Raw genomic sequence first — 22,515 nt, 5'->3', positions numbered from 1 at the left:
CGCGCTCCGGGAAGGCGTCCCAGCGAGGGAGCACGTCCTTGTGGTCACGTCACCTCGGGAAGTGCATGCTGTCATCATGACGTCACTCACGAGGTCACCTTCGTTGACTGCACCGTGAAGTCCATGTTTTTCTCATTCCCCCTTTATTCTCTGGAAGCTAGTCACTCAGTTGAGCCCACCCAAGCGGGAGGGTGGGTTCAGCTCAGCTTTCTGAAGCTGGGGCTGGGCTTGGGGTCCCAGGACCACCTCCAAGGGGCATCAGTTCAGCAGCACTTCTCAGCATGCTGGAGCCCGAGGCTTATCATGGCCGAAGGAGGCGGAGCAGACTCGGCAAAGGGCGCAGGTGCCTGGGGAGGCGTCTGGAGGAGGCCAGGCAGGAGCTTCCGAGAGGGTCTCACCCGCTGGAGTCACATGGGGCACGCTTCACTCCCTCGAGTGGGTTGTGACAACACGTGATGTGTTGTCTTCTGGGGAAGCTCGTCTGAGCCTCGGGGTCCAGGGTTCTTCCTAGGGACCCGACAGGTAGGTAGCCTCTGCCTGTCATGTCTCAAAGTTCCGGACTCCTGGAAGGAGAGAGGTGTCTTGTCATGGACACAAAGTGTCACCTGCTTGGGAGCCGTTGGCTGGTCAAGTTCCCAGTCTCCACCGAGCCCAGCCGTGCAGGCAGGCCTTTGTAAGCTGGTCTCAGGTCCTCAGCCGTTGGCTGGTCAAGTTCCCAGTCCCCGCCGAGCCCAGCCGTGCAGGCAGGCCTTTGTAAGCTGGTCTCAGGTCCTCAGCTGTTGGCTGGTCCAGTTCCCAGTCCCCACCGAGCCCGGCCGTGCAGGCAGGCCTTTGTGAGCTGGTCTCAGGTCCTCAGCTGTTGGCTGGTCCAGTTCCCAGTCTCCACCGAGCCCAGCCGTGCAGGCAGGCCTTTGTGAGCTGGTCTCAGGTCCTCAGCTGTTGGCTGGTCCAGTTCCCAGTCTCCACCGAGCCCAGCCGTGCAGGCAGGCCTTTGTAAGCTGGTCTCAGGTCCTCAGTGAGAGCTCTTCTACAGAGGGAAGAACCCGCGTGTTACTGCTTGTTCCACGCGTTTCTATTGGAGTGAAGTAGGATCGGAGCATAATAATAGAAGCTTTATGATGATAAGAACAACAAAATATAATTTGAAATCTGATCATTTCTTTGCCACAGATGAAATGCATGGAATCTAGGTCTCTTGTTCTTTTGGTGTTTCTCATGCCCATTTTTAAACATCAGTATGAAAATATGACTCATATTTGCAACTTTTGAAGCATTTCATAATTAAAAAAAATACCCCCAGGTTGTGACCTCATTCACCGCCAAATAATTAATTTAATTTACTGTATAAATTTTAGTAATAAGTTGTAACATAGCAACCAGAACTTGGGTGGAAGTCTCAGAAAGTAATTACTAAGATTTAAGGCACAATATGTACTTTTCTTTTAATAGGAAAAACGTGGTCTTCGAGAAATGCGAGTTCTTGAAAATCTGAAGCATATGATCCAGGAGACAAATGAACATACTCTTCCGATGTGTAGAGCAACAATGCAAGACAACTTAAACCAAGTTCTCCAGAGATGTAAGCCAGCGTGTTTTTTTTTTTTTTTAATACTGCTTTATTTCATAACGCACGCTCTGCCCAAACGGATTTCCCGGAGTGTTTGGTGGGAGGTGGAGAGGGAAGCCGCCCAGTTTCAGAAACCAGGTGATTAGTGTGTGTCGCCCTTGATGTTAAGAGCATTAACCTCCACAGCAAGGTGGGCACGCAAGATTACCCTTCCAGGATGTAAGAAAATTGAAACCTTTTTTTACCTTAAAAAATGTATCTGCAAGAAAATGTTTGATGACCAGGAATTAGGGTATGCAATGAAGGTTTGTTGCCAAGCAGGATTCCAGAGTTTTTAACTTAAAAAAAACTCTTGTCATAAATGTTTGTGTTTCATCACTTTTTATTAACCAAAATGTTTTAATGTGGAAAGATGTTTGCTAAATAGAATATTTATCAAACATATCAAATTACAAAATCAAAGGAGTTTTATGAGTAACTGAGTTTAAAATTAGAGGTGTTATCAGAAACTCAGGGCTTCCCCCCAAATCCACATTGATGCTCTCCGGTTTGTCCAAGGACGGGGTGCTGGAAAATGAAGCAGCGTCTTTCAAGTGAAAAAGGGGAGCACCAGGACTTCCTGGTGGTCCAGTGGCTAAGACTCGGGGCTCACATTGCAGGGACCTGGGTTGCATCCCTAGACAGGGAACTACTAATAGATCCCACATACTGCAACCAAGAGTTCACATGCCACAGCTGAGACCTGGTGCAGCCAAATAAATATTTTTTTTTTAAAAGAAAGCAAAGACTGGTGACATAGTGGCCTGTGAGGGGAAGTAGCGGGAGGGCTTGGTTAATGACCGAGCTACCTGATGGCGTGTGTGCAAGTCCAGGGGAGTCTGCACCCTCAGATGCTTGGAGGAGGGTGGAGAGGACATGGGGTTTCTCTGAGTGGAAGAGGGAAGAGTCTAAACCTGGTCTCAGGCTTTACATGTCACTGCAGACACTCCCTTCTCCTTACAGTCAGTTCCTTAACCTCGACAAGCTGTCTAGATTACACTGGAAGTAAACTCAGATTTAGTGATCAGAATGCCTGTGTGTGCTCTTGAAATGTGCTGTAACTTTCCTTTTACACACTTTGAGTGTATAAAAATAAATGGGATTACAATTAGTTTAAAAAAAAAAACTATGAATGGATTTTTCAATCAGTTTCATTCCTGGGCCATAGCTATTTCTAATGGGAAGCCTCATGTTAAAAGCACAGTCTTGGGGCTTCCCTGGTGGTCCAGTGGTTAAGAATCTGTCTGCCAAGGCAGGGGACACGGGTTCCATCCCTGGTCCACGATCCCTGGGTTCGTGGGGCAGCTAAGCTCCTGCGTCGCGGCTGCTGAGCCTGCGTGCTCCAGGGTCTGTGTTCCACACCAAAAGGGGCTCACAATGAGAGGCCTGCATGCCACAACCAGAGAGTAGCCCCCACTCGCCGCACCTGGAGAAAGCCCCCGTGCATCAGTGAAGGTCCAGCACAGCCAAAAAATTTTTTTTAAAAAGCTTAGTCTTCACAATGAAATAGCAAAGTTTTACAGGTCATAGGGAATCCAGACGATAAATGTATTTTCCTAAAAGGAAGAATTAAAACGTGAGGCAGTAATGAAAGTTTTAGCATTAGAAACACACAGCGGCCTTGGGGGTACTGCTGAGGCTAGAAACCAGAATGGCTTCCTCAGTAGGCTCCAGCCTAAAGACGTCCTTGTATCTGTTATCACAGACGTCACAGGTATAATGGGGGTAATCGTTTGCTTTTAGAGCCAACATCGTTTTTTAAGAATTGGCCTGGGCCCAGCTGCTGTTCCTGGGGAATTTCACGTTTGAAAAGCTGACATTTTAAGCCGCGATGCTGGCTTGCGTTTATCTACGGGATGTGCTCTCATCTAAGGAAGTTAAAGTTGAGCTGCAGGGTTAGTGCCCGTGGGGGTCCGTCTTGTGCCTGTCAGGCCTGTCTGTCTGAGCTCTGCACATCTGAGGGCTGAGCTGGGCATGCGGTCAGCTGAGACCCCCAGAGCTCGGAGTGCGGATCTGCAGCTGTTGGTCCAACACTGCGCGGACCTGAGCTACAGCGGGGTCTGGGGTGGGGGCGCGTCCTGACTGCTGGCGCGGAGACGGTCAGAGAGTCCGAGCTGGGCGTCTCAGCAGTGGGTGAGCAGGGCTGACAGAGCCGAGGGTCCCCCGTGGCTTCTGGAAACTTTAACCCCGGAAAGTCCCGGAGCTCTGGGAGGCTGTGTAAGTGGGGACAGTGGCCCCCACAGCACCCCGTCAGTAGGACACAGCCCTCACGTATCTCCGTCCCAAAGACACTGCTGAGTGTCTGTTCTTCTTGCTTAGAATCAAGAACCAGTCCTTCTTTTGAGAGGGTAAGAAGGACAGACAGTCTCTAGGTTGTTTCTCAATTTAAATTAACAAGGCCATAGTAATAAGAATTTTCTCTCCCTTCCTGCCTTCCTCTCTTTTAAGACTTTATTTTTCATTATTTAGAGAAAAGGATATATGTCTAAGTAATAAGAAAGTAGAAATAAGAAAATAAGGAAGAAAAAGAAGAAAGCAGTAAATCAGTTTAATTACCTAAAGATAACCGTTGCTTTTTAACTTTGGTGAATTGTCACCCTGACATCTCTGTGTATATCTATCGAAATAGAAGGCTGAGTGGACGCGGTAACGGAAAGAACAGTTGGGAAGGTGTGAGGAGGGGAGAGAACTTTTGTTGAGAATGGGCTCGGGCAATTTTTAAGTTAAGGTATTAATTTTAAATTTTACTTGAATTTACCAGAACAAAATCTCAAGTAAAACTGAAGGAAATACATTAAAATAATTGTTTCTTTATTGTAAAAGAGAGTTTTTACTGAAAGATCACTCAGAGGAAAATAATGACTAAAAGAGGGCAAGAGTTAGAGCCCTATTGTTTATGCATGAGATGCTGGGGGCGGCGAGGGTCAGGCCCTCACCCCTTCCCTCTGCTTCCTCCCCAGGCCTCTCAGTTGTGACCCCTGACTTTGTTTACAAATGAGGTTTTACAGTCTTTGCTTTCTGTTCTGCAGTAATAATGCTGCCAGTTGTTTAGTCTGAAGACTGTTCAGTTTCTTTGTCTTTGATGCGTGTTTAGATCTGTAACGAGGTGGTCATAGTTGTTTGTTTCCTTAGTTCTGCGGTTTTCTCATTTTTCATGCCGCGTGTTTGATGTCTCTTAATAAACTCGTATGATGATTTTTCTTAGGGACTATCTGTGGAGAGTTTTCTATGAGGTTTTCTTTCAGAATGAAAGCTTTGTCTTATCTGTCTCTCCCACATTGTATCCCTTTCTCCCTACCTCCCCGCCCCACCCTCTGTTTCTCTGCAAATTAAAGCATGTTAGAGTTCTAAGAATTTTGTCAACCCATTTTCTTTTTCTCATTTTTCAGGGGGTGGAGTGGTTATGGTGGGGTGAGGCGTCTCTGTTCTTCATAGAATCTGTTCCTATTGCTACTGAATTGGGAACAACCTATTGGTGGTGTAGAAGAGATAGGAAAGGTTAGAGAAATGAGCCTTTTCCTCCTGGAGTCTCGACTTGTGAGGAAAGGGAAAAGAAAAGTGTAGTCACTTCTAAGATGGTTTCTTAGATTTTAGAAAAGCAGGTTTCCTTAAATTTGGAAAGCAAACCTTTTTTTTGTCATGTGGATGAAAAGTTAAAAAAACATTACTTCAGAGACTGAAATTTCTAAAAATGGATATTCTAAGTACAAAGATAATTGTGATAAGGAAGAAAAGTGTGCCTTTGTCAGATGTGTTCTAATTAAACTTTGAAACAACAAGATAAGTGTCGTGTTCGTCTAACACTTAGATTAAGCCCAGAAAATGATGAAGCATGCAAAGTCCATAAAGTGGATTTTTTAAAAGTTATGTTCAGAGCCAGGGGGAAAAAAAACCAGGAAATGGAACCACTGCTCGGGAGAGATGATGTAATAATAATATACCACAGAAAGAAGGCAGATCTAATCGACTCCTGTTTTGTTTTGTTTTCAGCTTTTCTATTAGAACAAACAGTGATTGGGAACCTTCATTTTTAGTACTAGAGTATTATCTTTGATATGACTGGAACAAATGGCTACTGATAAAAACTTGACTTTTTAAAGTGGCATCCTCCTCTTTGCCATGTTCTCACAGGGAGGGGCCTAACATTTTTCTGAAGGACGTCCCAGCGCCTGCCCTGCATGGAGCTGTGATCTCACTGGGGCTGGCTCGGGGCGGGTAGAAGGCATACTTGGGAAACAGCTGGGGAAGCCTCTGTTTGAGGCAATGCAAGGTCACGGGGTAGGATATACACCTCCCTGATAAAAGAATTTCAAATAAGAGGAAATCCACATAGGGATAGGTTTCATCTGGAGGGCTAAACCTGGGACTGAGCTTCTGAAACATGTCCACGTTATAACTAGAGGAGAGGAATAAGGAAAGCCCTTTGAACAGGGAGAGGCCAGGGTGTAGAATGATAGCATCAGTGACGTTTCCTGACTGCTTACCATATGCAAGAACCACTGCTCTGAGTGGCTTATACTATTAATATTGGTCTTTCTGTGGTTTTAAGCATGTTGTCTACTTCATTACTTATTTCTGCCATCAGCTCTTTAAGTCCTGTCGCCAGTCGTTATGTTCGTTTCACAAATGAGGAGCTAAGATTCTGAGAGGTGAGGAGCAGCAGCGGTAGCACCTGGCACCTCGCAGGTGCTCAAGAAATCGCCTGACAGATGAGTGAGGATGCAGGCACGCCCCAGCGCGGCTACCCAGGTAGTAAGGCTCTGGGTGTGACCGCGGAGGCTGACTCAGCCTGCACGCAGGCCAGCCAAGTAAGTGAGAACGTGTGCACAGCAGTAAAGTGGGTCTGGGAGATGAGGAGGTTTGGCGTGACGGGCCGCTCTCCTTGGTGAAATCGTAGGAGGGACAGTGTTGACGGTGAGCGCCGAGTCTTCAGACTCAGGGCCTCATCTAAGTCCTGCTTTGCCTGTCTGTTAGCCACATACTGACATTTCACTTCTTCACACCTCAGTTTTCTACAGATGTCAAAAATGTGTCAAATGGGAAGGTGATCCTCACCTAGTAGGAAAGTGGAGAGGAGTAACATGGACAGTACTTAACGCAGCTCTTGACACACAGTAACACTCAGCAATTAGCTACAGTCATTGTTACCAGCTGTTTCAATTCATTGGAAAGGGAGCTGACTGGAAAGCAAGCAGTCCAGAGAAACCTGAGTCTGGCAGTAGCAGCCAGGGCGAATTAAAAGGCGGGAGAAGAATAGTAGAAGGTCCTTGCAGCTTTCTGGGTATCAGTTCCTGCCTGCAAGGGATGAGGAAAAGGAGAGGGAAAGTTGATGAATCAGAGGTGCTGTAAAGGCCGCTCCATCGGAAGGGAATGATGCATTTATCATGTGTTTATATCTTTCCAGAGAATCTTGAGGTTGTTATAATGATGACTTCTCATTGAAATTGGTACTAAATGTCCTTGGCTCACAAATGATAGTGGTTCTTATTATGCCATTCCGAATCTTTTTTTTTCCCCTCACTTTTTAGCCACCATGCCATGAACAAAACTAGCTTTTTTGTGTGTGGTTTCTTGAGATCTAAGACAATCCAAGTGTTGTTTTGTTTGTCCTTTTGCTTTTTAATCCAAATAAGTCTCCCCTTGAGTAAGGGTTGGTGACTGAAAATCGCTGTGTGTTTTGTTTCAGTGCAAGCAGCTACTGACTCGGTCTGTAGACTCCAGCAGAGGGAACAGCAGCAAAAAAAGGTAAAAGTGGATCCTTTGGATAATGTGGAGCCTGTAACTCCAGGGCTTTTATCATCATATTATTAGCAGTTACTTTCGGTTAAAAAAAAAAAACTCTGAATTTATTTTCTTTTATGCAGTGATTTTTAAAGATTAAAAAGTGGCTGATTCATTGAAGATGTGCTGAGTCAGTGAAGTCACATAATTGCACTGTCTATATTTTTATCATTCAGATTACAGACTTCTTTTTTTTCTTTCTCAACATTTCCATCTGTTCCCTGAAAATGGATTTCTCTCTAAGAGGAGAAAGAATAGGACTTTTACATGGAACAGAAAATACCCACCAGCTTGGAAATAGCAGTCTTTGAGCCTGAAGCCTTGAGTGTATGATGTATATTTTTTCTAGAGAAGGAGGCATTCATGCCTGTGGATGGGTTCTTTAATGACTAATCTGAGAGTGTGCGAATCACCTGCTGGTTAGTGCTTTGCTTATTTAAATTATATCTTAACTAAATTCAGGTGTGGAAAAACACAAGAATTTAAGTTCCCGTGATACTTGGTGTTTTAACTTGCAGTTTAGAGAATTTTTATGAGTTATTTATTGTTCTAAGCCAGTAGAAATATGCTTATTAAGAAATACGGAAAATACTGTCTTTCTGCGTGTGTTGTATCAGCAAGTATTACTGTCTCCATTTCTCTGCAGTGTGTGGTTAATCGATAATAATGGTACAGCTCTGCCACTGTAAAAAAAGAGAAATGAACCATGCCCAAGTTTAAATTTCTCAACTTTCTGTTCAATTGTTAATGTTGATATGAAGTTTAAAGATTCAGCAGTTTGATACATCAAGCCTCAGCAAGAGGACTTGACGATGAAGCCAGGTGGGAAGGCTGCCTGGGAGGAACAGGATCCCGGTGGGCCGGGGGGAAGCAGGGCTGTCTCGAGCACACCTGTGACCTGGCCGGGCCGTGCTGGCCGCGAAGTCGGGGCGTCGTACCCGCCCGGTGTCCAGAGCACAAGGCATGGGCGGGGTGGGCGAGGCCCTGCTGGACCGCAGGTATTGTTCCGGTCTCCACTTGACTAGGTGCCACTGGGGGTGAAAGATTTTACTTTAAGGCAGTTTGTACACAGAAGCTAAAGGTCTAGGAGTCCCAACCACTGACACTAATATAGTATAGGATAAAGTTAAGACCTCTCATAAAGTTGTGGAGAACTTTGCATGGCCCGGGCAAAGAGTGTAATTTACTAGGAGGATGGGGGCACCTCAGCCCAACCTTGATCTGCGTGTAGGAACGTGAGTGATGGAAGATGGAAAGAAAGATACTGTAGGACAGGGAACAGGGGGAGCAGAGCCATGGATGGGAGAGGTCAGGGGTCCAGGGAACTGGTGCGTGGAGCATCCACGTGGGTCTTGCCGGAGAGGAGCACAGAGAACCAGGCGTGGGATGTGAAGCAGTTTGTTGTGGAAGCACCAGGGACGTGTTTGCGTTTGAGAATCAGGGAGACTATGATAGAGCCCTGGCTTTAACATATTCTGTTCTCTTGGCTTTCAAAATAAAAATGAAAAAGGGTCTTTTTTTTTTTTTATGTGACTGTGCACTCGTTATTGATCCTTGTCTCTAAGACATTCTCAGAGCAATTCTGGTTTCTGATAAAATGGCAATTCTTGCCATTCTTGAACAGAACTAACCTAAAATTAAATTATATTGGGGATGGATGGTTCTTCTTGACTCTCTGAACTTTTTTTCACATTTGGTGTATTAATAGTGTCTAAGTAGGAAAATTACCAGATTGGATAAAAAGGAAAAACCTGGTGTCTTCTATTTTTAGGTACTTGCCTTTGTTAGCTGACCATATGCCCTTGGATAAGCCCTTGAGCTTCAACGAAAATGCTTGTTCTTCTCAGGGGATAGACTGATGCTTTATGTCTGATACACTGTGTTGTGTGATTTATGTGAAATGGTGTTACTCTACAAATGTCAGGTGGCGTTTCCCCCGCCAGCTCGATCGTTTGGGTGAGATGCAGGCAGTCACTCTGGATAAGAGCCCTGCTGTGGTCTGTAGGGTTGGTGAAGTTCTTGAGAATCCTGCCTGTTGATGATTTTCTAAATTAAAAGATACTGTCCCTTGGTTTTTTTTAAAAAAAAAAAAAAAAGCCTCAAGAAATAATAAAGCCCTTGGGGATTTTCATCTTAAATTTCATTTTAAGTACATTGTAGGTATTATCTCAAAGATTGTTATTGAACTGTTTTTTTTAATGGAATACACATTAAAAATCAGGATTTTAGAATACATTGAAATATCTTTATTAGTACTTATCTAGTTAGCAGAGCATTTGAAATACAGATCTTCAAGGTCTTTTCTTTTTCAACTGTCACACCTGGTTTTCCCAAAATGTGTGGGACTACATGTATATAAGACAGAAAAGTGAGGCTTAATTTCTCGTCTAGCAAGTCTGTACCAAGCAAAATTGGCCTCTAGCTGCATTTTACAGTCTAATGTTAACCGTCGCCTTGGTTATTCTCTTGGCTGCATTTTGTGTATTTGAATGGTTCTCAGAACAAAGAAAGATGGGAGTAGTAATGGAATAAAATAGACCATTGCCTTTAATCGTTATTGCTTTCATATCGAGACAATTTGTGGAATTCTGTGGGAAGTAAATTATGATAAACGTCATTCATCCAAGTCACATTTCCCGCAATTGATACCTAAAAGTACACTTAGAACAACAAATTCGCATTCCCCAGCTATTTGACATATGCCTTAAAAACTAGTAACTAATACAAGTTGCATGTTGGGTGCTACCAATAAGAGTAGTGAGATGAAAATACAAATGGCTGATAAAATTCAGTGACATAAATAAGCTGCCAAAAGCAGATGATGAGTTGATTGATTATCTGATACTAGTTTATACTGAGGTTTGTGCACAAGCATCAACTTTTTGAAGTTCTGTTCAATCACACTAGAGATAATAATAAAGTGAATGTGAATCCTTTGATTCATCTCATCCACAAATACTTAACTAGCTTTAGTTTTATTTCTTGTTTTGTTATGAGAGCAGTGAGATAGTGTGGCTTATATATTTCTCTTGATAGAGTTTGAAAATACCAAGTAGTGGGTCAGTACACTAGGCTGTCTGTATCCGCTGGTCTTGCATCCATGAATTCAACCAAATTGTTTTAAATGGATATTTTTTAAATTCCAGAAAGTTCCAAAAAGCAAAACTTGAATTTGCCACATGCCGGCAGCTGTTTGCATAGCATTTATGTTGTACTTGCATAGCATTTACAATTGTATTAGAATGGGCATTACGCGTAATCTAGAGATGACTTTAAATGTGTAGAAAGATGTACGGGTTACATGCCGTGTCCTGTACCGTTTCTCTAAGGGCCTTGAGCATCTGCGGACTTTGGTATCCGGGAGGGTCCTGGAATCATCACCCCACAGATCCCTCAGGGTGACTGTACATAGTGTTTTAAGTACTGAAAATAACTACACTTGCTGTTCTGACACTTTATGCTTTCTCATTTATCTGTGTAAGGCATATGTGAGATTAAAGGCACATGTATTGCTTACAGATATTCCAAAGAACCTTTTAGACAACCGTTGGTTTATTCAGAGTTTTCCCTTAGACCCGGGTTTTTCGGCCTCTGCACTGTTGACGTTTTGGAGCAGATAAATCTCTGTTGTAGAGTCTGTGTAGGATGTTTAGCATGTCCTTGGCCGCTGCCTACCAGATGCCAGTATGACCCTTTCCCCCTCAACCCGCATTGTAATAACCAAAAATCTGGGGGACAGGAGAGGACAGGAGCATCAGAATCACCCCCCAGGTGAGAATTACCAGCTTAGAGTAAAGCGTGCAAAAATGTTTGTGTGTCCGTCAGTTCTTTTATAGACCTGGTCCTGGACACGATTTGCCTTCAGGACTGACTTCACATTTATTGCCAATGGGATGTAAGGAAGCTGGGTTGTTATTACTATTTCTCTGTTGTAGAAAGAGACAAACCTTTACAGCTAATTACTTTTGGTACCAGTTACAGTTCTTTAATAAACTTTTCCTTTATTTTCTTTTAAAGTGGGGTTTTCTTTTTTTATCTTGAGAAAACAAATATGTCTACATCTTTGAGTATGCAGTTGATTTCATTTGGGAACCCCACCCACCCTGAAACTTGAAGTTTTTTTAATTGTGATAAAATGCACACATACATAGTTTGGGGGAAGTATTAAACGTAAGTCTGGAAAAGATTCATAAAAAGCACATTTCACAGTAAATTCTAGAAATTGCAATACTATCTTTATTTCTTTGGAACCATTGTAGTGGGTCCCAGTCTCCACAGGATAAAAATTTTAAGTACAGAGTAAAAATATGTAAACTTAAGTAAACATTGTAGTGTAGAATTCTAGATTTGAGCTAATTCAGGCTTTATTTCTGCAATTGCTCACCTATGTCACTTTTTTAAAAAAATGCAGGAGTATTGAGTGACCCAGGAGTCAGAGGGGCTGAGCGTCTAAGGAAAGCACGCGACATGGTTCTGAGCTGTTGGGATTTACTTTGGAAATGAACATGTGTGGGCGACTCAATTTGTCCAGGATTGGCTCTGTAACTGGAAGTCCTTTGAATTAACTTCAGAGTTTATTATTAAAGGATAAACAATGAAAATGTCTTAATTTGAAACTTGGGTATTACTGAACTTCAACAGTAATCTCAGCAATTGTTTAGAGCTCAGACCAAAGAAGTCTTTGGGGCTGAGGAGTCCTGTGTCTGACCTTATTCCGTACTGCCAGTGCCTGGTGATAATAAGAACCAGTCTTTCCGTTGTTTGTGTCACTGATGAAATTTTGTTTGGACAGTGCACCCTCTTGTTGCCTGCACCCAGGCAGAGCTCTCCCCACTCCTGCTGTATTGTATCATTATTGAAAAAGTGTACTTGCAAACGTGTAATATGACTCCCATTTTGTTATTAAGTAAATGTTTGCATAAACATAGGAAAAAGACTACAAGTGTAGTCGTAGAACTAGTAATAGTCCTAGAAAAAAGGACATGGATTTGATGTGTGTGGGGGGGTGAAGGAGGGGGACTGTCCCTTTATAATCTTGTATTTGAATTTGTTTCTAAGCTCTGTAATACTTTAATAAAAATGAAGGGGAGGTGCTAATCCAAGAGACATTACTGAGCCATAAATATTTACACTTTCTGTTTTGATAGATTTTTGCAGATTGCTTGCCAAAGGTACTAATTACTCCCACCACCATGAACATCAACTTTTGAATGTATAATTTAGTATGCACTTTTTTGGTAGCTGCTAGAAATTTTAACTGCAAACCATAATTACCTATTAAAGGTAATTTTAACTATTACTTACTACAGGTAAATAATTTGATTGCTTTATTGTGTTCTTCTGTTAGTCATGTGTGAATCTGTTGAGCATGAGGACAGATGTGACAGTGATTTTTCAAGAGTGTTTCAGCTAGAGGAGTCCTTGTTTCAGACTGAATCTGACACAGTCCCTTTATTTGACCACCTTAAAAGCCGAATTAAGATGGTCATCTGACGTGAGCTCACAGTTTACAAGATTGTTCCTTTTTTTTTTAATTTATTTTTAATTGGAGGATAGTAGTAGTAGTGTTAGTCACTCAGTCGTGTCTGACTGTGACCCCGTGGACTGTAGCCCGCCAGGCTCCTCTGTCTATGGGATTCTCCAGGCAAGAACACTGGAGGAGTGGGTTGCCGTGCCCTTCTGCAGAGGATCTTCCCGACCCAGAGATCGAAACTGGATCTCCTGCATTGCAGGGAAATTCTTTACCGTCTGAGCCACAGGGAAGCCCTTAATTGGAGGATAATTGCTTTACAATGTTGTGTGGGTTTCTGCCACACTACAGCAGGAATCAGCCTTCAGTATACATATATATCGCCTCCCTCCCACCCACCCTGTCCCTTATTTGAGAGAGTCCTTTTTAATTGTAAACAGAGTCCTTGGCTTGTTAGGCCAGGAAGCCTGCTCCTGTTGGGATGAGCTTGGGGGCATCTTTGCTGCTTCTGATGGAGAGCAGTTGGGCTCCCTGTCTAGGCTCGGTTCTGGGGAAGTCACAGCTAGGCAGACCGCATTTCCTGACAACCGGAATAGATGAGACCCGAGAGAACCTTCACTCTTGTCGGCTTACAATACTTTTTAACTTGCTTCTGAGTATGCAGGGTTAGTTAGTATCCTCTGTGCTTATTAGAAATTAATTTCCAACTAAAATTAGAGTATCATTTTGATGAAGTTTATTTGCATTTTTCTTGTCTGACTATGGCTTTTCTCTTAGAATATAATAGTTTTTGCCAGAGTTCCATGAAAAGAATTTAATGAACTCTTAATGTTTTATTTATCTTATGAAGAATGACCGCCTCTGAGGCTGAAAGGTTAAAAAGTCATGTTTTGCCTTTTGTCTAACCTGTTTCCCCAACGCATTGGATCGGCAAACCCCACCCTGACGCGCGCTCTGCACCACGGTCCGCCTACTCAGACCCCGTGGGTCGAGGGGCATGCCTGAGGGGGTTGCTTCACTCTAAGTGAAACTTCAGATTCACTCTTGACCTCTTTTTACTTGGAAAGCCTTGGTGCTGAGGAACTTTAGATCAGATTGCCAGAAAAATACTCTTGCAATAGCTTTTTGTGTGTGTGTATGTAAGACTTTTAACTGTGTAAAACTTCCCTGGAATGATCTGATTTGCATTTGTGATAGAAAAGACATAGGTTTGGGTGTCAGCGAGCCCTGCGTTTGAGTCTGCGATTTAGCAGCTCAGTGACCATGAAGAAGTACATTTAGTGTCCTCATGTAGAAATAGTAAGGGACATCTCAAGATGAGCTTAAGATTTTGATGCAGATACTTTTGGTGTTTATTTGTTTTAAGAATTGGAACTGAGCTAAAAGAGATTGCTTGAATTCTCTCCCATTGATTAATAATCTGTGGTTCTTTTAAATGTGTCTAAAAAATATTTTGTGTAAGACATGCATTTTAATTTCTTGCAACAGCAATTCTTTTGGCATGTATTCTTTCCTTTTAAATTATATGCAATTAAATGAAATTTGAGAAATAGAGGTATGAAAATTTATTTGGATTGTGTTTGGATCTGTCGTTTAAAATACTAGATATTTTTGAAATTTCATAAATGTGAATGCCCACGTTCAGGCGTAGTAAGAGAACTGCCTTATGTGTCTGATACGTTGTTTTCTTTTTGTACATTAAACTGTAGCAGAGTTTTATCATTGTGACTTACAAGCTGATTGTTATGCTGCAGTGAGCAAATGTCAAGAGAGAAAATTATTTTTGTCTCCCTGCATGGCAAAACAATTGTTTGGAAAATGTCACGTGACTTTCAGATTTTCTTTTCTCAGATTCATAATGACCTTTTGATAGCTCGTGAGAAACAGCAGGAGACGCGGTGGGAGGATTTCATGAAGGAGCAGCACGGCAAGCAGGCCGAAGTGGACGGCGAGCACAGGAAGGCCCTGGAGAAGCTCAGAGAGCAGTATGCCGAGATGGAGAAGGGCCTGGCCAGGTTCTCAACCTTCTGAGCACGTGAGCCACAGCGGTGACGAGCTACCGAGGAAAAGCTGACCGAAAAACGGCTCCCACCCACCAGTTAGCCTCTGCTTCACGCTTAGCAATATACTCGATGGCACTCTTCTGTCGGAAGACGGAGCCCTGTCCTGGAGCCTTCGCTGTTTCCTAGAGGAGTGCCACCTCTTTGCAGTTTCAAGTGCCTCTAAATGGTCCTTTGAAGGGGAAGAAGTGGGAGGAAAGCGGTGTCCACATGCTCTCGATTAATGTGGACCAGTCGTGGTTTCCATTGATTGATTATCTCAGAGAACTAACTGTAAGTACAGACTTCTTAGGGAAGTAAGGTAATTCCTCCTTCTGCAGGGTTAATGTAAGTTTACCATCGTGGCTTAGAAAGCAGAGATGGTGTCTGCCTGTCGTGGCCTCCTTGGCTCTTGAAGGAATGTATATGGTGTTATTCCATGAGTAATGTAGACAGAAACAGCTGTCCCGGGAGCAGAAATCATAGTGCAGAGAGAGGAGCGTCAGACCACGTCTCTGCTGTGACATGGGGCCACGCCGGTCTCTGAACAGTCCGTTGGGAGAAGTTGTCGTATAATGCCGTGTTTTCTCTGGACAACAAGACACGCTTGTTAAGATTGTGGCCTTCCAACACTTCATGTTTTCAGCTTTGTTTAAAACATGCTTACAAAGAAAAGCTTACCAGAAACACAGTTGACTTTGAACCAAGAACCATAACCTTGCCCATAGTCTTTACCTCATTTTTACGTCTGTTTTTGCTGTGGGTAAGCTTTGTAAGATAAATAACGTCTCTACATGTTTCAGCCATTTAATGAGTAATCAGCAAATTCTGCCAAGGCCTCCCTCTGGAACCGTATAAAGATCCTGGCTCTGAGTAAACCAGAAGTATTTGCCCACACGGCAAATGATCCATGTTAAATGTAAATCCTTTTTTGTGTTGAACGTCTGTCCTCATAAGCAGGTGTATTATGATGAAACATGTACCAGTTCTGTCATCACTGTGATCTTTAAAAATCTGCATTTAACAGTCTAATTGAGGAACTAAATAGATTTTTTTTATTATTTACCATGAATCAAGCAGAATTTTATGCAATAATTTCAAGAGATTTATGGCAGATGAGTGTGAGGTATGGATAGACCTCTCGGTGTTTTTCTTCTTGCTCTTCAGCGAAGAAAACACCCAGCTCGCTTGTGTTATCTCAGTGTTGCTGCAGGAAAGTGACAATGCCTGCCTGTGTAAATTTATGGCTTTCTGTCAAGGCTTCATTCTTGGCTGCATGTTGAAAATGTGATTAAAGTTAATAGAGGAGATGAAATAAGTATTTGAGATTTCTTTCAATAACACAGAACTTCTGCCAACTCCCTCTGTCCGCTACTGTAGGCTTGACAAGCTCATCCATCATCCTCTGGTACCTGGACCAGAAAGAGTACTTGCTGACACGCAGGCATGTTGGAATTTTCTTAATTCTCTTTTCAGTAGATGGAAAAAGAAAACATACTTCCAAAAATATCCTGCACATGAAAAGGGAGGGGAACCCTAAATGAAAATTCCCTTTGTACTGTAGGCAGTTTCAGAAGAGCTATTAATTGCCAGTGCCCCGCTGAACAGATGCTGGAACCAGGAAACCAGGGTCGTGTGTGTGAGCAGTAACGACTCCTCCACTTGTGCATAGATTTTTGACCATGTTCATTCATCTCGTGTGGATAATAAATACTTTACCGTATGAGTTTGTATATATTATATGAGGATCTAAGGGCCTTCTTAAACCAAAATGACTTTATGAACTTTTTGAGCTTTAAACATTGATGCTAAATCTCTTCTTTGTAACTTTTTTAGCTACTCAGTATACCTTTAAAACAGATGGTTGGTTCTTTTTCCTTTTAATATTTTTAGTAGTGAACACTTTCACTTATATTTCTCAGTTTCTAAATCACTTTTGATATGTATTTATATATAAGAATTTGCTTTAGTAGTTACATAATAAACAGCATTTCTGCTGTTATGGTGTCTAGCAGAATATGGCTTCTGCGTGGCTCACTGCATGGATTACTTTCTAATAGGCAAATGAAATAATGTTTTGTCAATTTAAAGTGCTATAGAAATGTTTGTTTTTAAATTCTAACTATTTTTTATTTTCCATCATGATTTCTTTTTTTTTTAACTTGCATATGTGGATTTTTTTTTTCCCTTAACATGTAGACTTTTAAGTTCTGTTCTTACTGATTTCTGCTTTCATTGGACTGTGGTCCAAGAATAGATTCATATAAGACTGAACTGTTACAGTTTGTTGAGATTTGCCTTCTGACCTAAAATATGGTCAAGTTTTTTTAAATGTTGTGTTAGTGCTCGAAAGTATGCCTATTTCCAGTTGTTGGGTGTTCATTAGACCAAACTGTTAATTGTATTGGCCAGATTGTCTCTATTTTAATGTTCTTTTTTCTTCTACTTGATCTTTCAGTTTCTAAGAGGTGTTAAAATTTTCTGTTCTAGTGGATTTTCTAATTTCTCTCTGTAATTGTGTTAGTTTTTGTTTTATATGTTCTGAAACTTTGTTATGTTTCTGAAAGAAATATTTATTATATAGGCCACACCAGCTAGTTAGTGTTAGTATGGTATATGTTTCTCTATTCTTCTGTCAGACCTTTATGCTGTGTTTTCATGTACCCACTAAAAACTAACTAGATTTTTTTTTTCTATCTATCTTTTAGCTGGAGACGTTAATTGATTTACATTTGTGGAAATTACTAACATATTAGGGTTTATTTATACCATCTTATTGTTCATTTTTTTGTTCTACCATTTTATCATCTCTCTGCCCTTGGGTGTTTTCCACCCCCCCACCCCCTCACCCCATCTTCTGCATTGAGTTTCTTGTTTTTCCATCTACTTTTTCTCTGCTAGTTTAAAAGGTAAAACTCAAATTTTGTCTTTTTAGTGCTTACTGTGAATTTTAGTTTGCATTTAAGTAACAGAATCTAAAGTTTTATGTTTTCACTCTTACGCTGAACATCAGACTTCTGAACACAATCTGATTGCCTTCCCTTAATTTATAAGTGTCTAGAATTTTAGTTTTATCTCCGTTTAATTCTATTGTATACAGTCAGTATTTGTTTAAATTTACCTACAAGTTTACTGTTTTATTGTCCTTGAAAGTTAGCTGGGTATACAAGTCTGGATTGGCAGTTACTTTCTCTCATTGTTTAATAATGCTGCTTCACTCTTGTGTTGCTTCCGCTGATGCTTCTGAAATGACCCTTGTCAGCTGATCAGTCGGGTTATGTTTAAGTTCTTTATCTCTGACATGTTGCAATCAAATGTCATTGTACTAAAACTTGTCTGCTGAGGATTTCTTTTTGTTAATCTACTCAGATTCACTGAGCTGCTTGAATCTGAGAGTTGGTGCCTTTCATGAATTATGGAAAATTTTCAGCTTTGACCTCTTTGAGTAATATACGTTTGCATGTTCTCAGTTCTCTACTTTAGGAAATCAAATTAGACTTAAGTTTTACCATCTCACTCTGTTCTTTATATCTCATAATCTCTGTTTCATATTTTTCTATCCCATTGTTTCTGTGTTGAACACTAGATAATTTCTTTACATCTGTTGTCCAGTTCACTAATTATGTCTTCTCGCTGTCTCTAATGTATTTAACCTGTCTATCGTTCTTAATTGTGATTATATTTTTTCATTTCCAGAAATGTTGTTTGGTTCTTTCTCAGACTTTCTTGGTCATTTGGGGTAGTTCCTCTATTCTCTCTTTTTCTTTTCTTTTATCATATTAAATGTTCTTATTTTATATTCTGTATATGATAATTTCAATATTTTTATCCTTTTTTTGTGGATCTGAATATATAGTTTGTTTTGTCCGAAACAAGTGTATGACCTGTTTTCCGATGTGATCAGTGAATTGTCGTTGTGAATTGACATCCTCTGAACTCCATTTGGGGGATTTTTGATACGTTCCAGCAGAGAAGTTTGTGATGCTGTTTCTTCCCTAGCGCTTGCGTTTTGTTTCCTTTGGCCCTGCTAACCCTGGGCTGCTTCAGAGTCAGAGCTCCCTTGGGTTTCCCCCGCTCCCTCCCTGTCCTTCAGCGTGTCCGTGTGCTCGCCGACACGCACAGCCTTGTGAATTTCCTCCGCAGACATGCAGCAGTGTCAAGCCATGATAAGGCATTCCTGGAGACTTTTTTCATCCTTCACATCTCCACTTGGAACGCAGATGAGAAACTTGCGGAGTTTTCCTAGCTCACACCCTGAGAGGGTCATTTGGGGAGTCATCAGTGGTGTTGCAGTCCAGCTCAGTCGCTGGTGTGGGCTGAATTGTGTTCCCCAAATTCATATGTTGAAGCTCCAGCCTCCAGTGCGTCTGTATTTGGAGATGGCGCTGATAAGGAGGTAATTACGGTTGAATGGAGTCAGAAGGGTGGGGCCCTGATCTGACAGAGCCTGTGTTCTTACCAGAAGAGACCATCTCTCCATGTGCACACAGAAAAGGTGGCTGTCTGCAAACTAGAAAAGAGGTCTCAACGGGATGGAATTTTATGTCGCCTTGATCTTGGACATCTTGCCTCCAGAACCATGTGAAAATGATTTTCTTGCGTGTACGCTGCCCGTCTGTGGAGCTGTGTACGGTGACCTGAGCAGACCAACCCAGTCCCAGGCCGTGATTCCTGCCGCCCATGCAGGTGTCGTCCTTAAAACTGGGGTCCTTCTAGGCATCAGGGTGGGACCTGCGACACTTATCAGTTCTGTAGCCAAACTGTCTTGTGGAATTTCAGCTTTTCCCAGTATGCCTTCAGTTGTGTTCATTAATTTGCCAAGAACTCAGCCATATATTAAAAAAAAATAGTTTAAATTTTCTCCAGCATTTCAGTTGTTCAGTAGCTAGTGAGATTTCTCTGTACAGAAATAGTGTGTGACACGCCTTTATTTAAAATGGATAACCAACAGGGACCTACTATACAGCACAGGGAACGCCTCCCAGTGTTACATGGCAGCCTGGAGAGGGGGGCAGTTTGAGGAGGAATAGATGTGTGTATGTGTATAGCTGAGTCCCTTCGCTGTTCACCTGGAAATACAACAACATCGTTTGTTAATCAGCTGTTCAGTTCAGTTTAGTTGTTCAGTTGTGTCCGATTTTTTGCGACCCCATGAATCTCAGCACGCCAGGCCTCCCTGCCCATCACCAACTCCCAGACTTTACTCAAACTCATGTCCATCGAGTCGTTGATGCCATCCAGCCATCTCATCCTCTGTCATCCCCTTCTCCTCCTGCCCCCAGTCCCTCCCAGCATCAGGGTCTTTTCCAATGAGTCAACTCTTCACATGAGGTGGCCAAAGTATTGGAGTTTCAGCTTCAGCATCAGTCCTTCCAGTGAACACCCAGGACTGATCTCCTTCGGGATGGACTGGTTGGATCTCCTTGCAGTCCAAGGGACTCTCAAGAGTCTTCTCCAACACCACAGTTCAAAAGCATCAATTTTTCGGCGCTCAGTTTTTCTTCACCGTCCAACTCTCCCATCCATACATGACCACTGGAAAACCATAGCCTTGACCAGACGGACCTTTGTTGGGAAAGTAATGTCTCTGCTTTTTAATATGCTGTCTAGGTTTGTCATAACTTTACTTCCAAGGAGTAAGTGTCTTTTAATTTCATGGCTGCAGTCACCATCTGCAGTGATCTACTCAGCTATACCTTAATACAAAGTAAAAAGTTAAAAAAGTCAAAAAATAAAGTTACCCAAAAAAAGAAATGGCATGTTAGATAGGTATACGTTGATTTTATTATGTTCAAATTTCCCTCCTAAAACACCATGTCCATATTCTAGTATAAAGGATGATGTCTTCCTCTTTCAGTCATTGTGCCTAATATTTTCTATTTGGTGGTTTCTTTTTTTATTATTGTTATTATTAGGTTTCTTGTCTGTAAGCTAATTTTATTGTTTCTGTTCTGTTGAATTCTTTTTACTATGCGTGAGCTAATAAAAGCAAATAAGAGCATAGTAGTCTTGTTTTGAACCTGTATGACTCTTAACCTGAGTACTTCATTTTGGAATTTTTTTTTTCTTTTTAGGACATTATTGTAGTTTGTGAAAATGTGCCAGGTCCCTGTTATAAGTATGTAGATAGAAGTACTAGATTTGTGGTATTAACCCCAACATTCCATGAAAATCAGGAGAAATCACAGATACCTCCAAAGTACATTTTGAATTCTCCTTTCTGCTTCTGTCACACATAGGTTTTTCAGTCTGAACACTTCTGTTTACTTCTTGAACTGTCTTCTACAGTACGTATGTTTCAATACATTGGGTTTTGGTTGCCATTGCAAATTAAAAGGCAGAGGGTTTTATTGCTTTGTAATTTGGCGTAATGATTGCCTTTTCTGAAATTGTACCCTCAGGCCTCTTTTTTGTCATTTTACAGCTGTAAGTCTTTATCTCAGGATGAAAAATATCAGAAAAAATATTAAAAATGTTAATTCACTCAAACTATTTGAAGCTAGATCATTATAGAGAATGCATTTTTAGTAGCCTGCTTTTAGTCTTTCAGAAAGGTTTTACAATTATTTCATTAATTTTCAACTGCAATTAAATGCAGAGATTAATATTTTATTGACTTAGTATAACTCAAAGTCATACAATGAATAGAGGATGGTAATTAGTTGTCACTTACTACCTGCTCTTTCTTATTCTTCTCATTTTTTAAACTGCCTAAACAGTGTTTTCTTGTGACTTGCCTGTCCACCTTAGCAAAGCCGTATTTTCTCTGATATTTTCATATTTGTGTTCCATAAACAAGAGGAAAATAACCTGGGTTTTCAAACACGGTGCACTCAACAGAGCAATAAATTAATAATTACACTATTTTGATCCTTTTGACTTTTGATCCAAAAGTCAGGATTCAAACTATCTGTGGAAATAATCAATTTATGGTAAGTAAATACAATAATTATATCTGTATAACACAGCTTACAGTGTACTTTTTAAGTGCCTTATATAATGTAATCTTTCTTCATCCTTCTAAACAAGATGTGCTCACTTTGTTTTTAGAGAAAGAGTAAGACGGTAGAAATATAGGGAACTTAGTGTTTTGCTCACCTAATGTTGAACCGGCAGCCACACATCAGATAAACAGTACTTTTATGGTTCAAAAAAAAAACCTCCTTAATGTGTATTAACTGACTTTTTTGCTATATAGCAGAAACTAACACATTGTAAATCAACTATATACCAATAAATTTTTTTAAATGAAAAAGATTCCTGAAGTGGTATCATGAAAATGCATAGTACAGGTGTGTCCCCCAGTTTTTCTGCACAATCGCACAGTAGTCTGTATTTTTGTAAAGAACACTCCAAGCACTGTGAACTCTCAGCCGTCAGCGCGGCTCCTCCCTTCTCTGCAGCCTTCTGTGAGCCGATGGCATGAAGTGAAGAAGCAGTGACTACAGCACATCTTGCTGATGGACGCACAAAATACAGATAAGTCGAGATAAAACCCAAGTGCTCCCAGACACGGTTGAAAGCTGTGGCAGCTTAATGCTCAGATGCCGAGTGACGGAGCTTCTCAGTACACGCTGCTTCTGTACCAGGTTGTAAGATCAATGCTGAAAGTTGTATTT

General features: G+C 41.5%; 1 protein-coding gene across 1 annotated transcript in view; it reads left to right on the top strand.

Annotated features, from left to right (window-relative positions):
- The window catches only part of BLOC1S5 (biogenesis of lysosomal organelles complex 1 subunit 5), a 28,451-nt gene extending 7,554 nt beyond the window's left edge, over positions 1–20,897 (top strand). The window contains exons 3-5 of the mRNA XM_020869646.2: positions 1,450–1,579; positions 7,293–7,351; positions 14,709–20,897. Of these exons, the coding sequence (XP_020725305.2) occupies positions 1,450–1,579; positions 7,293–7,351; positions 14,709–14,888 (369 nt within the window). The 3' untranslated portion in view covers positions 14,889–20,897. The remainder of the gene's footprint in view (positions 1–1,449; positions 1,580–7,292; positions 7,352–14,708) is intronic.
- The last annotated feature ends 1,618 nt before the right edge of the window (positions 20,898–22,515 follow it).

The sequence above is a fragment of the Odocoileus virginianus genome, chromosome 27 (genome assembly GCF_023699985.2).
Source record: "Odocoileus virginianus isolate 20LAN1187 ecotype Illinois chromosome 27, Ovbor_1.2, whole genome shotgun sequence".
Lineage (NCBI taxonomy): Eukaryota > Metazoa > Chordata > Mammalia > Artiodactyla > Cervidae > Odocoileus > Odocoileus virginianus.
The sequence above is the reverse complement of the archived record's forward strand: the minus strand, read 5'-3'. Positions and strand labels throughout refer to the sequence as shown.